Source organism: Palaemon carinicauda, chromosome 29 (assembly GCF_036898095.1).
Source record: "Palaemon carinicauda isolate YSFRI2023 chromosome 29, ASM3689809v2, whole genome shotgun sequence".
NCBI classification, from domain to species: Eukaryota; Metazoa; Arthropoda; class Malacostraca; order Decapoda; family Palaemonidae; genus Palaemon; species Palaemon carinicauda.
This window is the reverse complement of record NC_090753.1, coordinates 87,377,096-87,390,704: the sequence shown is the minus strand read 5'-3', so window position 1 is coordinate 87,390,704 and position 13,609 is coordinate 87,377,096. Positions and strand designations below refer to the sequence as shown.

At 34.3% G+C, this 13,609-nt stretch overlaps 1 protein-coding gene across 3 annotated transcripts; it reads left to right on the top strand.

Annotated features, from left to right (window-relative positions):
* The first annotated feature begins 83 nt into the window (after nucleotides 1–83).
* On the top strand, nucleotides 84–13,289 carry IFT52 (intraflagellar transport 52). Of its 3 annotated transcripts, none has more exons than XR_011040498.1 (13): nucleotides 84–176; nucleotides 1,374–1,517; nucleotides 1,880–2,013; nucleotides 4,461–4,678; nucleotides 5,747–5,888; nucleotides 6,095–6,197; nucleotides 6,325–6,504; nucleotides 7,162–7,275; nucleotides 7,469–7,597; nucleotides 7,809–7,904; nucleotides 8,244–8,402; nucleotides 12,346–12,515; nucleotides 12,671–13,289. XR_011040498.1 is itself a non-coding variant. In XM_068353430.1 (12 exons), exons 2-12 carry the CDS (start codon nucleotides 1,503–1,505, stop codon nucleotides 12,394–12,396), a joined length of 1,341 nt encoding a protein of 446 aa, XP_068209531.1. In that variant the 5' UTR covers nucleotides 84–176; nucleotides 1,374–1,502; the 3' UTR covers nucleotides 12,397–13,289. The 3 variants fall into 3 exon arrangements, 1 of the variants encoding a protein (XP_068209531.1); XR_011040499.1 differs by adding an exon at nucleotides 8,790–8,865 and having other exon boundaries at nucleotides 12,346–13,289; XM_068353430.1 differs by having other exon boundaries at nucleotides 12,346–13,289.
* The last annotated feature ends 320 nt before the right edge of the window (nucleotides 13,290–13,609 follow it).

Genomic DNA, 13,609 nt, shown 5'->3' with positions numbered 1-13,609 from the left:
CGTAATTATTTAGATCATAATTTATTTATTGGAACCTGAAATATTGCTTTAAAATTAGAATAAAAACATTTTTTTAACTTTCTAGCGACTCGGCGATTTTATGACAAGTTAGTTGGTAACACTGTTCCTGACAACACATTCCTGAAGAAGAACGTAAACAAACCTTTAGTCCTGAGGTAAAATTCACTTATTTATTCTTTAAAATAGGTTTTATTCTTGTGATTTGCTATTTAAAGGAGCATGAGTTCGTTGGGTAGACTGTTAAGGAAAAACTGTCTGATTTTCTAGATGTTTTATAGTTCAATTAATGTGAAATTAAGTAATTGGATTTGTACCTTAGCATCAAATCATCTGTCATGAATTTCGTCTTTCCATTTATTGGTAAATCCCTGTTAAAACGTTGTTTATATTTAGGATACCTGGAGCCTTTGTATATCAGCGGTCAGCTCCTCACGGCCTGATTAACAACGAACATCAACTAAACTAAACTTTCCCCCTAACCTAACCTACAATACCTGTCCTTACCTACTTACCTAACGCTCCACTGCGACCCCCCTTACACTGCCGTATTCTAAGTTAAACATAATACATATAGATGGCCGCTATCATGCATACACCTCGGATACCTTATATGAGAAGCAAATCAATGGAAATTTCAACTTTTTAGTATTTGATTCATCAAAAGTAATGAGTTACACCTTGCCCCACTAACCAATTTAACTACAATAATACATTTTATCGCTTTGTAAGAAGTTGTTGTAATTTTCGAATTTTATTTGCATAGAAGGGCCACATTTCATTCATGGAAAGGTCATCCATGAAAGGTCCTCCCTTTGGGCAGAACACTATAGTAGTAGTAGATTACCTTTCTATCAAGCCAGTGTAAATGTTCCTTAATTATAGATATATGTTGTATGTATGATAGCAGCCAGCTGTGTTTATGATGACAGCTGACTAAGAATACAGCAGTATAAGAGGGTCGCAGGGGTGCGTTGCGCCCCCCCCCCCCCCCTTGTTAGGTAAGTAGGTAAGGACAAGTCTTCTAGGTTAGGTAATGAGGGGAAGTTTAGTTTATTTGATGTCCATATTTTATGCTCGCTAGAGGAACTGGCCGCTGATATACAAAGGCTCCGATATCCGTTATCCACTTTTAACAATCATATCTTACCATGCTCTTTTAATCTTAACCCACATTATAAATATATAAAGTACAGTAATATCTATCGTCCCTTTGCATCAATAGACGTCGGAGATGATGATGAATTTAATATCCTGTTTACTATACTTTTTCAACTTACGTGGTCTAATTCATCTCATGGACATGATTAGTGCTAATATCAATGTACAGTATTGAACTTTATATTATTTTTCAGGAGTGGACACAAAAGGATGTAAAACCAGGACTGCTACAACTGCAGCTGTAAATTCTAAGTTTTGCCTTCGCTACTTCAGCTTTTCTACTTTTGATAATTGATGCGAAAGCATTTCAATCTTCTAGAATTATGGCTCCTATTATGGTAAGCGAAGATAATAATTATTATGGTGAGCGAATATTATTATATTAATAACAAAATTTATCTTTTTCTCTGATCAGGTGCCCAAACTACGATATCCCATTCTCAAGCTGAACGTTCACATTTTCTCTAGAAGCTATGTTCATGAGTGCTTATGCGTATAAAGTTTCATAATTGTTAAGTTGTTTTCTTTTACTATACCAATAACTTGTATAGATGATATGCAATTTTAATACCTGTGCATTATATTTAGGAAAATTTGATTTACAAGACATGAAATTCAAGTGAGCATACATTATTGTAAAGTTGAAAAAATGTAGCAAATTACTGTTCTCAAGTTACTTAAAGATTCATTCGTTCTACAGAATGAATTAGAACCGCGAGAAAAAGAACACAGTAACACCATAGTCTTCGATGAATCCAAAGGAGAAATCTTTAAACTCAGTGATGGGTTCAAGTCATTGCACAAGAAGCTCAAGACGCAGTGGAAGATTGTCAGGTAAGATATGACTTGATCATTTGATTTTATGTTTATATTTCAGTTGTTTGTGTACAGCCCAGCCTGGAGTACAGTTCTATGATGAAATCCTTTGGGTTTCATTGTTACTATAGTTGCGTTCATTAAATGTTAATCGTTAAACCCTATACAGTATGACGTTTTAATTGTACAGTAGTTCTGCTAACCAAGGTGTTTGACAACTTCCCCTACAGCACAAGATTTATAAAGACATTCTTAAGGATGGAGAAAATTGGAATGAAAAAAGTCTTTTTTTTTTTTTTTTATCAATTTTAAAGGTTTAGGAATGTTCATGCAAGGTACAATAAATTCTGTGTAATCTAGATGCTTGTGGCCAATTGGCTAAACCCTGATCAGCTATCACCTCTAACGAAAAGAGTAGCTTGCACATAGATGAAATCATCTTCACGTACGGTAAACTTTCCTTACATCACATAGCATATTATTCTATTCCTCAACTTCACTGGTTATGTCTTGGGTAGGACTTTTGTGTTGTGCTCATCATGAAGGTCCTTGTTTTATACATTTTTTGTTGTCACTGCTTCCAAGTTACAATTTTATTTTAATTTTTTAAATTGTAGCTATTCTATACCATGTTATTTGTCAAGTATTGTGTATTCGTGGCTATTAAAGTACAGTAGTAGGCTGGCCAGGACATCTGCCACCCATTGAGATACTATCACTAGGGAGTTATTGGGTCCTTTGACTGGCCAGACAGTACTATATTGGATCCCTCTCCCTGGTTATGGTCCATTTCATTATTGCCGACACATACACTGAATAGTCTGGCATATTCTTTACACATTCTCCTCTTTCCTCATACACTTGACAACACTGAAATTACCAAACAATTCTGCACTGCACTGTAATTGTTCAGCGGTTACTTTCCTCTTGGTAAGGATAGAAGAGGCTCTTTAGCTATGGTAATCAGCTCTTCTAGGAGAAGGACACTCCAAGATCAAACTATTGTTCAGTAGCCTTGAGAAGTACCATAGCCTCTGTACCATGGTCTTCCACTATCTTGGATTAGAGTTCTCTTGCTTGAGGGTACACTCGGGTACCGTATTCTATCTTGTTTCTCTTCCTCTTATTTTGTTAAAGTTTTATAGTTTATATAGGAAATATTTATCTTAATGTTGTTACTGTTCTTGAAATATTTTATTTTTCTTTGTTTCCTTTCCTCACTGGGCTATTTTCCCTGCTGGAGTCGCTGGGCTTATAGCATCCTGCTTTTTCAACTAAGGTTGTAACTTAGCAAGTAATAATAATGATGATAATACTACTGTATTTGGTTCATTGTGACTTGTGCCCATTATCTGTGGTTAAGAAACCATCCACCAGGTTTATGTTGTTACTCTTATCATCTACTTCATTAAATAAATTTTGTTCCACATTTCATTTAATTCTGGCTAAATTTATTTCTCCCCTTTATATTCTGAATAACTGTTTTTCTTTTTGTTATCAGCCCAGCTGCTTTTTATTGTGGTTCCATCACAACATAATTCTCCTCAAGCTTATTAAAATTTTCTTATACAGTATATTTTTTACATTAAAAATTCTTACTTCGTGGTTTGTTAGAAAAATCTTATTGCATTTTTGTTCTTCTCTGTTTACATGGTATTCATACAGTGACTTTCTAAACCATTATTTTCTTCTCCTTTAGACACATGCATCTACATGATAACCTCTCAGCTTCTTTTGTTACCAGTTTATTGAATCATCCATAATTTTATCCCTTTAGTTCAAGTGAAGTTGAAAGTATGTATGTGTTTTATAAAAAGTCTTTTAGTGGTGTCTTGTCACTAAAGTCCAACATAAAGTTGAGTGTGAAAATATATCCAATTGAAGGATGTTATCTTACAGATTTGTGATACCCAGCCATCTTAAGAACTACTTTGAAAATTATTTGTCTTATTTATAGTATCAATAATACCCAAAATGTCGTTTTCATGAATATGAGGAAAGTGTAAGAACAGAAATTTATGTTTTTGCTTGATTGAAAAATTGTTATCTACAATTTCATTCACAAATTTTCAAGGAAAATTTATGAACAAAATTATTAATCATTAGTAAAAAAATCTGGGAGATAAAGGAAGGTTTTGAAATTATTACTTTAATACATAACCTGCTCCTTCAAATACCACTTAACTAAAGGTTAAGAAATACTTTTAGTGGAGAGAATGTTTTCACGTCATGTTTGTTTTATGTGATATGAATGGTTTGGTTTATGTTATATGAGAAAAAAAAAATTTCATCTGTTCCGTAACTGGAAAACAAACCAACGCTATTCATTGGGGTCTAAGTCGTATTCTTCCCCTTCAAAGGTTGCTTTGAAGCAGAAGAATCCTGCTTAGACCCCTATAAATAGCTAAGGTTTGTATCGTTAAGAAAAATACAAATTACCTCCGAATTTGTCATTTTTATTTCAGTAATCGCGATGACCTGAACAAGGACACCCTGAGTCAGGCACGTGTGGTTGTGATTGCCTGCCCTCATCAGAAATTCACAGAAGGACAGTTTTCTATGTTGCGGAGATTCGTGGACGAAGGAGGGAGGCTGCTTGTCCTATCAGAAGAAGGGGGTGAAAAAAAGGCCAACACAAACATAAACTTCCTTCTTGAAGAATATGGTATTTCCATTAATAATGGTAAGTTCTGGTATGAATTCTCCTAACATCAATACAGTGTAGTTTTCATTTGAGCCATCATACTACTATTTTTTGTGTTGATAGAAGTTATTTCTTAAAGGTTATATATCTTTAAAATCACTTCAAGTACAGTAGAGTACTCTTAATTTTTTTCTGGGCTTTTAATAAATAGGAAGAACTGGTTAGTGGGAGAAGATTTAGAGGGAGGCAGTGAATAAGGTGGTGAAATAAGGTGAGGGATGATGTGAAGATAAAGGTTTGGTGGAAGAGGATGCCTCTATGTAGGAAGTACAGTGGGAAAGAAGAGTAAGCGAGACTATAGAGTTACTTTAGTGTTTACTGCTTATGCCTATAATGCAAGCATTTAAGAAGTTGAAGACAAAACTTCAGTAATTTGCTTACCGCAACCTTGATAGTATGTTGGTGTGCATTGTGTAAACTTTTTCTTTCTGAAGATTAGAAGTAAAATAAGTTCTTTCCTATTTTCCCGACTTGAACTCCTTCATAACTGAATCTTTACTGTGAAATGATTAATTGGGAAGAATAGTGGTTGGGTTGAATGTTTAGGTCCTTTTTGTCTTAATTGATTGAATTATTTGAAGTTTTCTGGCATCCTGGCATCTAAGGTCATTGTCGCCGATATCATTTATTATAAATGAAGATAGAAAAATATTCAATTAAAATCATAAAAGCAAAGATGTCATTATAAAAGTTAAATGGATTTGGAAGACCTGCTTCAGAAATAAATCTAAAAATACCGTCCATGAATCTTGGCAAGGATGAACCTGCCATTCTCACCTCAAGCCTCAAACAGAGATCTGTTTCTTTTGTTTGTGTAAATTTTCAATGATCACATCTGTAAGATTTACTACATTAAATTATTTATCTGGTGCCTTTGTTTCTTTACTATACAGTATATATTTTGAAGGGTCTTTTTGTGTGTGTGTGTGAATGACCTGAATGATGGAATGATGTATGTCATGTTACACGGTCATATATTATTAGAGGTTGATTTTTTATCATTGGGAAACCTTCCATGCTCTAACCAGTGTTCTTTGCCCGACACAGATTCAGTGGTACGCACTTGCTACTACAAGTATTTCCATCCGAAGGAATGCCTCATTACCAACGGGATCCTAAATCGTGCGATCCTCGAAGCTTCTGGCAAGAATATCCCTGGACTCTTAATTGATGATACCATTTCCAATAGGTTTGTCGCAGTAACATTTACCCGTTTGACAACAGATTGTTCTAGTGCTTTTTATATCTCATAATGGCACCTTATACAAAATAGAGTTTTATTTAACATTTTGTTTTTGTGATGCATTTAGGAAATTCTTGATAAGAACAAAACCAGTGACAACTTCTCAAAGTTTATGTGTATTAGGATCGTAATTTTTTCTATCTTACTATCAGGTCCATGTCTTTCATATACCCATTTGGTTCTACTCTCAATGTTGCCCGACCAGCGGTAGCTGTCTTGTCTACTGGAAGCATATCATATCCTTTAAATAGACCTGTAAGTAACGTTACATTACAATTAAGGTTTTCATCTTTTGAAGTAATGTTTATCTTGTTTGCTATCAAGCCTATAATTTTGGTGTTTGTATTATCCCGTTCCTAGCAGTGATATGAATTTCTTCCAGGTATGTGCCTTTTATGAGCATCCCAGTAAACATGGAAGGGTTGCTGTCTTGGGATCCGCCCACATGTTTAGCGACCAGTACATTGACCGTGAGGAAAACAGCAAGATCAAGGATGTCATCTTTCATTTCCTGACAGCCAACGACTTCAAGCTCAACCAAATAGATGCAGACGATCCTGAGGTATCGTCATTGGTATCTGTAATTTTAAGAAATGAGTTCATTGGAACAGTTAGTTAATATTTGCTTCATTAAGCAGTTTCATACAGATTGTTGTTTCCCACAAACTGCTAAGTGTTCATATTTTAATTTAAGGTTAATTATGAAACACTTTCGAGAATAAGTAAGTTCTTGGCATTTGATTTCAGCATATATTTTTCCAACTGTCATTATTTTTTTTCACAATAGTAAAATAAGAGTTACTGTACTTCTATAGTACTGTACAGCACAGCACATGTAGTACCATGGGATGTGAATAACTTTAAACATAAGCAAATAGACATACTAGTCTACAAATTTTATTTAGATTATGAGTACAGTATTGTATCCACCTTCAAGCAAAATTTTGTATCTTATAGACATTTTTTCATGGACAAGTATTGTATAAATGAGACTGTCATACAATGCCTGAATTTAAGAGGTGTAATGAAATACATCTAATACAGTACAGTATTTACAGTAGTTACCAAGCCTTATGCAGTATGTAATATTTAGTGTAGTTACCAAGCCTTACATCTAATATTTACTGTAATTACCAAACCATGCATCTAATATTTACTGTAGTTAGCCTACCAAGCCTTATACATAATATTTTCATTGTAAGATTATATGTGGTTACAGATATCTGATTACAACATGACACCCGATATTGGCTCGTTAGCCGATTGTCTACGCACGTGCCTGCAAGAGTCCGAGGAAGTTCCTACTGATTATACTCAGCTGTTTGACACACATGTAAGTATGCATATCATTTATTTATATTAATTTGATTAACTTTTTTATCTGTTATATTTGTTTTGTAGTTACTTTTAGAACCATTTATTTTTCCTTGTCTCTGACAGTTAACATTGATTCCATGTAAGGTATCCATTCTATTTATTTTGTGGGGTTACTTTTAGAACCAATTGTTTTTTCTCGACTCCGACAGTTAACATCGATCGACATGCAACTAGTACCTGCATCTATCGACGCATACGGCAAAGTGAACGTGAAACACGAGACCCTGCGCTTAATCACACCGCAATTTGAAACTCCTTTGCCGCCATTGCAACCCGCAGTAAGTTGATGTAACCAGTCAATAGTTTTTGATGATAAATGAAGTATTCCATTTCTGATGTTTATATGCTCATTTCTCACAAAGAGTTTATATATAATTCATTGAACTAACTTCAGCCTCAGGTTTTTATGGGCAACATATTGGAAAAAGAAAGTTGAAATAAACGATAATTGTTTGGTGTGAGTTGATTAACTAGTATACTTGCTCTCAGGTTTTCCCGCCTTCATTTCGCGAGCTGCCTCATCCATCCTTAGAGCTCTTTGATCTCGATGAGGCCTTCAGTTCAGAGAAGTCTAGGCTAGCTCAGGTGAGATACTCTTCATGAATTTACTGTTTCTCTAACTTAATGGTTTATTTTTAATCTTGTGAATGCATAAAACTCGTTGGTGATGGACTCAGGCTTAGGAATATTCAAGTTGCAGATTTGTTCTGAGGAAAAGTCTTAACTTTTCACTGTTTTGAATAATTATTATCAAAGTACTTCATGATAAATTTTCCTGAATCTCAGAGCCTAATGCGTTACTATACAGTATATGATGGCTCCTGAAAATTAATATAGTACCATTCAAGATAAGCTTTCTTATGTTTATTCTTTACTAATATTGGACATAAATGTATATGAATTTAAATTACCTTATTGTTGCAGGTGACAAACAAATGCAAAGATGAAGACCTGGAATATTATATCAGAGAATGTGGCGAGATCCTGGGCGTCATGGCTGACATACCTACATCATCGAGAGATGCTAAACATATACTCGAATACATCTTCACTCAAATTACAGAATTTAAAAAGCTGAATCAGGTAAGTTCGATATCAATAGCGGGTGAGTGTTGAGATGCTCCGTGAAATTAGGTATCGGTACTTTTATACCTTTTATGAATTGCAGATGAAAAGGTCATTAACCCTCTGGTGATCCCAGCTGTGACAAAATTTCTGTTGGGCTCGATACATGTAAACCTTTTTAAGGCTAGCAGCGATGCCATGTGTCAGCTTACTTTTGTCGATGTTTCATACCGTAAATAACAAACAAAGATAAAAATAAACTGAAAAGTGCATTAGTAAGCTGAATAAATTTCCTATATAGATACTGTACTATATTCAGTTTTTACTATTTCATTACAAAAAAAGTAACTTGTTCATGAAAAATGCTGACCAGTCGCATTGGCTAATTCTTTTACACCTTATCAGATTCTGGAGTGAGCAATTGTCAAATCACTAGTTATGAGTGAAACAGTTATTAGAAGACAGTCAAGACCCAAAGTAGGTAAGCTGTATGTCTAAGTGCCAAAAAACAGTAGCTCAGTTTCTTGATGTCAATTAGTTTTAGGGAGATAGTAGATTCTCTTCTTCCATCCTTGTTTCTTTCTTTCTTTGTATAAGTAAACAATATAGTCTTTGGTACATGGCTAAAATTATGACTGTGTTCGTGCATATTGCTGTTTCATCTAGAATATTTTCCTTGTACAGTATAATAATTTTACACTACTATTCTTATTCTTAGTTTTTACAATGTTTTATATTTAACATTGTGAAGGTATCTACGTGTTAGAAATGCACAATTTCTTTTCTTATATTATTTTTTTCCCCGTACAGTATTACTTTACTGTACCCCTTTATCTTTTTTGTATATTGTAGTCTTTATTTCTCAATAATAATTTTGAGTTATCCTTCCATTTATGCAAATAGGACAGTGATAAGATCCTTTGTACATTATTAAGCATTTGTACTTTAGATATTGTGTAGCTTAATAGATAAATGTAAAAATATAGCAGACCATTAGTGGTTAAGAGTCTGAAATGTATTGAATTCTTGAGTAATGTTCTCTGTATTAGCGCAAGCTGGGAATAATCTTTGTCAGGATCTGGCAGTAATTTTAGTCATGCATAAACATTTTAAATGTTATAGATACAGTCTGAGCAAAGATCAGTCAGTGATTTCAGTCTTCTGGAAGTGTTGTAAATGTCAAGCAGAAAAAAAGGGATTTTTGGTACGAGAAGCAAAAATTTCTATGATTACTGTACTTAGGGAATTTGGCTGTTCCTTTGCCAATTTTTGGCAATCTGTTCCATGCTACCAAAGACCCAGGATTGTGAACATCAAGACATTTGAAGCCAGTCATCTTGATATTGATACAAGGACAATAACAAGGGAGTTAAATGATGGATAGGTTTTCCCTGAGCACAACTTAGCAAAATAACTTTAGTATATAAATAATCTGCAGGTAATACCTTTCGTGGTTTCAACGCAGGCTGTGACATTGAAAGTAAGAAAATTGCTCTCAAACTAAGACTTGGCACTGTGATAAGAAGAGCAGTTATACACATCTTTTAAGAGAGGAGAGAGAGAGAAGTGTTATCATTCAAATGATGACCCATGCGGATATAACTGGAATCATCCAAGTCAGTCTTTAAGTGGACCAAATCATCCCTGAGCTGGCAAGGAAGGAGTATTTATATTGACTTCCCCTGTTAAAGGAGATAATTAGTTTATTTAGAGTGCATCACAGACCTAGTCAAGCTGACACTATGTTTGGAAGGTTATAAAAAAGACAGCTGCTGGAAAATGCTACTCATAATTTAAAAAGGAGCAGATCATATATTGTAAAAAAAAAAATATGCTTCTTTTAAAAGAAAAGACAAATAAATACTTGCAGCTAATGAACAAAGTTTCATCATTGAGTATAAAATTAATCGCCGGCACTCAGACATTTAAAGGAGGAATCTCTCCAGACATAAGCATAGAATATCTTTTAAGAGCCCCAATCATATAGGAACCTAAATTTTTAGCAAGGTTTTGTTAGAATAATTATCTATTAAATTCCCTGTCCCTGATCAGGAATTGATCTCTGGCACCATTGTTGATTTACCTCATTATGTCTGCTACTCAAGATTTGACAATTCTTTCCCTGCTACTCAATATTTGACAATTCTTTCCCTGCTACTCAAGATTTGACAATTCTTTCCCTGCTACTCAATATTTGACAATTCTTTCCCTGCTACTCAATATTTGACAATTCTTTACCTGCTACTCAATATTTGACAATTCTTTCCCTGCTACTCAATATTTGACAATTCTTTCCCTGCTACTCAATATTTGACAATTCTTTCCCTGCTACTCAATATTTGACAATTCTGACCCTCCTTTGTATTCATATTCCCAGAATAAACTGTCTGCCATGCAGTGCCAATAGTGAAATCTAACAGTATAGCCTTTTCTTGAGCAAGTCTCAGTACCCCACTGTTCTGGAAGTTATTCCATCTGTCACTCAATTGTTGAGTGTCTTCCGAATCATATCGTACTGTTGTTGAACTTTTAAAATTTTAAATGGTGCAAATGCTTTTCTGCTTAGCTATTTAATTAGTCTTATTCATAGATTGAGTTAATTAGTTTTGGTTATACTTTGTTATCTAGCTTGTTTTTTAATACAATTTCTTTTATATGGAACTTGGATCCTATTGCCTAGTAATTGTGGTCTGGAAGGCCATTCACCAGTGGTGAAATTTAGAGAAAACTTTACAGTTGCAATAAAAAAAAATAAAAGTTAGGAAACATTATACAGTAAGTTGGAAGAAAATAAGCAGGAATAGAGGTAAAGTGACTGGGTACCAACCCTAGAAACAGCGTCACACAAAATGTGTGGCTATCATAAACAAACAAATGGAGGTAAAGTAAAAGGATGTAAAATGGGTGTTGCTAGGTGCTGAAGAACACTATAAATTGACTGCAGAGGGACATCTTAAATGGTGAGCTGTTAAAATAGGAACAGTTCAGAGATGAAAATTAACTGAAACCTGTCTGTAGCAGGCATGTTTTTGGTCACCCAGCATTAAAGGAAGTGACCTGAGGTTGCTCAACAATTAGTTTTGCTAGATCATTGGTTTTGGAAGTCCAGTTCCCTCACCTTAGCTATACTCTATGCGGTAACACCGCCATTAGACACTGTACCGAAGTCATTATTTAAGGGGCTTTACAGTAGTCCTTCCTTCCATCTTCATGTCCAACCTCTTGTAGTGTAATTGCAGAGTTCTCACCAATTTGGGTGCTGAATGGTCTCACAGGCCCTAGCAACGGGCTATATACTGAATTTTTATAAATCCAATCGAATCTATTTATAAGGATGGATAAATAATAGGAACAGATGCGATGTAAGGTAACCTCAGGCTGCTGTTTGAGGAAGATGTGGATTTACCACTAGATACCAAAAGACTAATATTTCGCTCCTGTTGATCCAGAATCGGAGAATAACGTTGCACTGAAAAGCATATTAAGTATCCCTAATATTAATCACTGTACAACCATCTTTGATTTCTCATACAAATGAATAGCTTGTTTGCATCACCATAGTAGTAGGTTCGGTTCACAGTTCGTATTGGCACATTACTTTGTTATATCAATGCTATGTAGGCTTGATCACAAACATGTTTGTTTAGTTTGAGTGTAGACTGTACCATGAATAAAAGTTTTCAGCAGTTCCTGTTAAAATCCTTTGTATTTATGAATACAGATACAATGCCCTCATAAGTGTAGTATCATTAGTAAGAAGTAATTGAATAATATATATGAAGTAAGAAGTTTTATTTGTAAGTTATTGAATGTGCAGAGGCAATATTCTGTATTACTTTAATGAAAAATATCGCTGAAGTACTGGTACTAATAAAATACCAAGAGTTATTAGTGATGCATTCCTCATAAGTCGGATTAATCATTTTCAGGGATTATTTAATGATGTTTATATTGTTTTCAGGATCCAGATGCATTCAGCAGGCCTAGGTCAGATATGGATGAACTTTTATAAAATGTGTCATTTTACGTCATGTCCTTCTCCGTCGTCACTACTCTTGACAAGCCCAGACGTCATCAGAGCTTTTATATACAGAAAATCATACATTACTTTGTGAATCAACACTTGTTCTGGTAAAAAGTAAACAGTTTTGTTGCTAATTGTAGTTACATAATAGTTTTAAAATAAACTAAAATGTTCTACAGTAATTATCTGGTATGGTTTGTCTTGGAGAACTCAATAATAATTAGTTCTTTGAAAAAACTTATCGGTTCACCTTTTCTTTCAGGGGTATAAGTCACTTCACCTGAAATAAGCCTTTAAGATATTCTTTTGGAGAACACAATAATATATAGAATATTTTATTTTAGCAATTTTATTATCATCATCTTATTATCTAGTTATGAAGGAGTAATTCAAGATTTTTATTTTATTGTGAAGAGTTTTAAAGGTAGTTTTTCTTGTCAAAAGTGCATTTGAGTGTGTATTCTAGTCGAAAGTGCATTTTTAGATGTGTAATCTAGTCAGTTTGTTCAAAGTTTAGGGTAATTTTAGTTCTAAAATGGATTAAGTGTGCACCTGTGCATATCTATAAAGTTGTGATAGCTCAGACAGGCAGACTTAGTTAGCACAAGGTTCCGTCCTTTCAAAGAATTCCCGTCCGAATCTTGTACAAATATTTTAATATATAAACCCATATTTATTCTCGTAATTTATTCATAGTTATTCTTAAGCTCAAATTATAATAAAAAAATATTTTCATGATGTCTGTACTTATGCACAAATGATAAAATTACACCATATTTTTCATAATAGTCATGGATTGTGGAATTTTTTTTAAAATGTTGACATTAAAATTTCCGTTGTTGTTGGACCACATATTATTCAAATATATAAATAATTAGTTATTTGTATAATTTCATTATGCCTTACTCTTTAAAAGTGTTTTTGGGAATCAGATAAGATATGGCTTATTCTAAATGGGCTTCGTTAAAGGTTTAAAGGTTTTTAAAGGCCGCTCATGAATGGCAGGGGCAAGGGACAGTGACATTGCCCTATCGAGTAGAACAATACCCTAGACTGACCATATATACATATAATCAGCCCCATCTCTACCCAAGCTAGGACCAAGGAACGTTGGTTATGGCTGTTGATGACGCAGCAGATAGCAGATAGAACTATGGGCTCACCCCCCCCCCCCATCCTTAGCTCTCAAGGATGGTGAGGT